General features: G+C 35.1%; 1 protein-coding gene across 1 annotated transcript; it reads left to right on the top strand.

Moving 5' to 3' along the window:
• Positions 1 to 562: 562 nt before the first annotated feature.
• Positions 563 to 958, top strand: LOC147568957 (cysteine proteinase inhibitor 4-like). Its single transcript, XM_086661424.1, has one exon. The coding sequence runs from the start codon at positions 563 to 565 to the stop codon at positions 956 to 958; it is 396 nt and encodes a 131-aa protein (XP_086517550.1).
• The last annotated feature ends 1,531 nt before the right edge of the window (positions 959 to 2,489 follow it).

Below are 2,489 nucleotides of genomic sequence, written 5' to 3' on the forward strand. Positions count from 1 at the left end.
GCACAAATATAATATGCATTACACATTTTGTCAATGGACTCAAGATCTTAAAATGTCCCCAGGACATTTTGTCTATGGATCAAATGTCTTGAAATGTCTATAAAGACATTTTGTCTACAAACTCTCAATGTCTTGAAAATGTCTATGAACACATGTTGTCTATAATAACTCATCCGAAATGTCTTGAAATGTCTACGGGACATTTTGTCTATGAAAGTCTGTGAAAGTCCCGCTCCACTACCCCCTTAATCTTAGTGTTGCATGGGACACACTCTTAAGCTTAAAAATGTTACTTGACCCCTAATTAGTAGTGATGAAACAATACCAAACATAATTAGTTGACACCATTATTAATGGCGCACATTGTTTTCTTCCCCTCACCCCCACTTTCTCCATTAGCGTGTGGAACCCACCCATTTTTAATGGCTCTAGCATTAAAATGTGTGGTCTCGAACTGGTATCCCAATCCCTTTTCCATCATTAATACTTCCTTCTTTCCCTCTCTATAAATTTCACCATCTTCATCAATCTCATCCCAAATTCATCTCAAAGTTTCATAACCATGGCGTTTAAATTTCCCTCTTCTAGTTTTATCTTCCTCTCAATTACCCTTTTCTTGGTTCTCCTTTTCTCTTCTTGTTCTGTTGATGGGCTTGGTGGTGGAGGAGGAAGATTAGGAGGAAGAACAGAAATCAATGATGTGAAGAACAATAAAGAAATTCAAGATCTGGGTAAGTTTTCAGTGAAAGAATATAACAAGCAATTAAAAGGAAATGTTCTTACATTTTCAGAAGTTAAGAAAGCAGAGAAACAAGTAGTTGCAGGAATTAATTACTATTTGAAGATATCAGCTCTTCAAAATGGAGTTCCTAAAATGTTTAATGCTGTTCTTTTTGTAAAACCAAAAGCAAATGCTTCACCTGTACTTGTTAGTTTTGATCCTTCTACTACTAATTAAAGAGGGATTTAGGGAAACAATAAGAAATTTGATTTAGGGTTTGATTTGATGTTATGATGATTTAGTGGAGGTTTAATAAAGGAATCAAGTAAAGGGGTGAGCTTTTTTTAATGTATGAAATAGATTTGATTAATGGGTATAATAAACTTTTTAGATTTCAAATTAATGGGTTGTATTCTTTTTCAAGATATCAAATTCAAATGTCAATTGATTTTCTATTCAATCTTAGAAAAACAGATAGTTCTTCTTTGGACTTATAGGTCTGAGAACCCTTTTTAAGGATTCCAATTCTTCATGGATGATTGAGATCATTCCATACCAGTTAGTAACTTGTAATCCCTGAGTGACCTTCTTCTTCTTCCTCTTCTCACTTCCTTTGCCTCTCTATTTCATAGACTGGAGGAGGGTGAAGGAAATCTACATAAGTGGATTAACTTTGTGGCTTTTGTACAATAATTAAGAGAAGATAGAAGTTGCTTCGAAAAAGAAGAAAGGTCAGTGGCAGACCCAAATGTGACATTTAAATGTGATTTATCGATTTGTAGGGACATTCTCAACGCGGCTAATTTGTGAATGGTTGCTTCTAAAGGAGCCTCTAAAATTGCTATAGGGGCCTCCCAAAAGTGTTTTATCATAGTCAACACACGACTCTTACAGGCGCCTGCACTCAGACTGGCCAGTCCGATGCCGAAAACATTGCCTCGGACTGGGCCAGTCTATTCCCTTTGATCAAGCTATTTCGTATTCTTCTCTCATCTCAGTGTTTTTTCTTTTTCGGATCAAAGTTCATCTTCTTTGGCTTTGTTTTGGGTTAGGATTTTTCTCTATCTTCGTTCTCCCTTGAGTTTCCGTTTAACTTTCTAAAGTTAGGGTTCTTCATATTAGATATTTCTTCTCCCTCCTTGTGTTCCCCCTTGAGTTTCCATCTAAACTTTCTAGGGTTAGGGTTCTTTGTATTGTATCTTTTTCCGTTCATTTATTATATATATCATTTTGATTTGGATTATTATGTAGAAGAAGAAGAACTATTATATGTCCAAGGTCCAACATTGAAAAAATTTCAGAAGTTTTCTTTGACTTTGCCCGTGTTAGCAAAGAATTCGAAATGTCTCGACTTTTTTTAAAACATGTCCGATAATAGCAGCAAACACAAAATCTTTGAAGAGAGAGACCGTAGAGAGAGAAAGAAGAAAAAACGAAGAAGAGAATAAGAAGAGGGGGGTGCTCGGAGGCCCCTATAGTAGTTTCGGGAGGCGCTTGTAGACGCTCCCTTTGTGAATCGCGTTGACTGGATTTAACAAGTTATCTTATACACATTTGAATTATATAAAAATAATATATATAAATTTTATGAAAAGAATGAGAATTATTTATGTCTTGAAAAGATATCACTACAATTTACGTACGTAAAGAAGTTAGGAAAGAGACAGAGCACAGTAAATTTAGAGAAAAATAGTAAGAATATACATATATATTATGTATCTATATAATAAAATAGGTGGATGTGTGCTGACTGGGACAAACTCCTGGA

Source organism: Eschscholzia californica, unplaced genomic scaffold, assembly GCF_041429995.1.
Source record: "Eschscholzia californica isolate CP2 unplaced genomic scaffold, dmEscCali1.0.p SCAF_1, whole genome shotgun sequence".
NCBI classification, from domain to species: domain Eukaryota; kingdom Viridiplantae; phylum Streptophyta; class Magnoliopsida; order Ranunculales; family Papaveraceae; genus Eschscholzia; species Eschscholzia californica.

Excerpts from the sequence above, each read along its gene's own strand:
- LOC147568957 (XM_086661424.1), top strand. The coding sequence starts at position 563 with ATGGCGTTTAAATTTCCCTCTTCTAGTTTTATCTTCCTCTCAATTACC.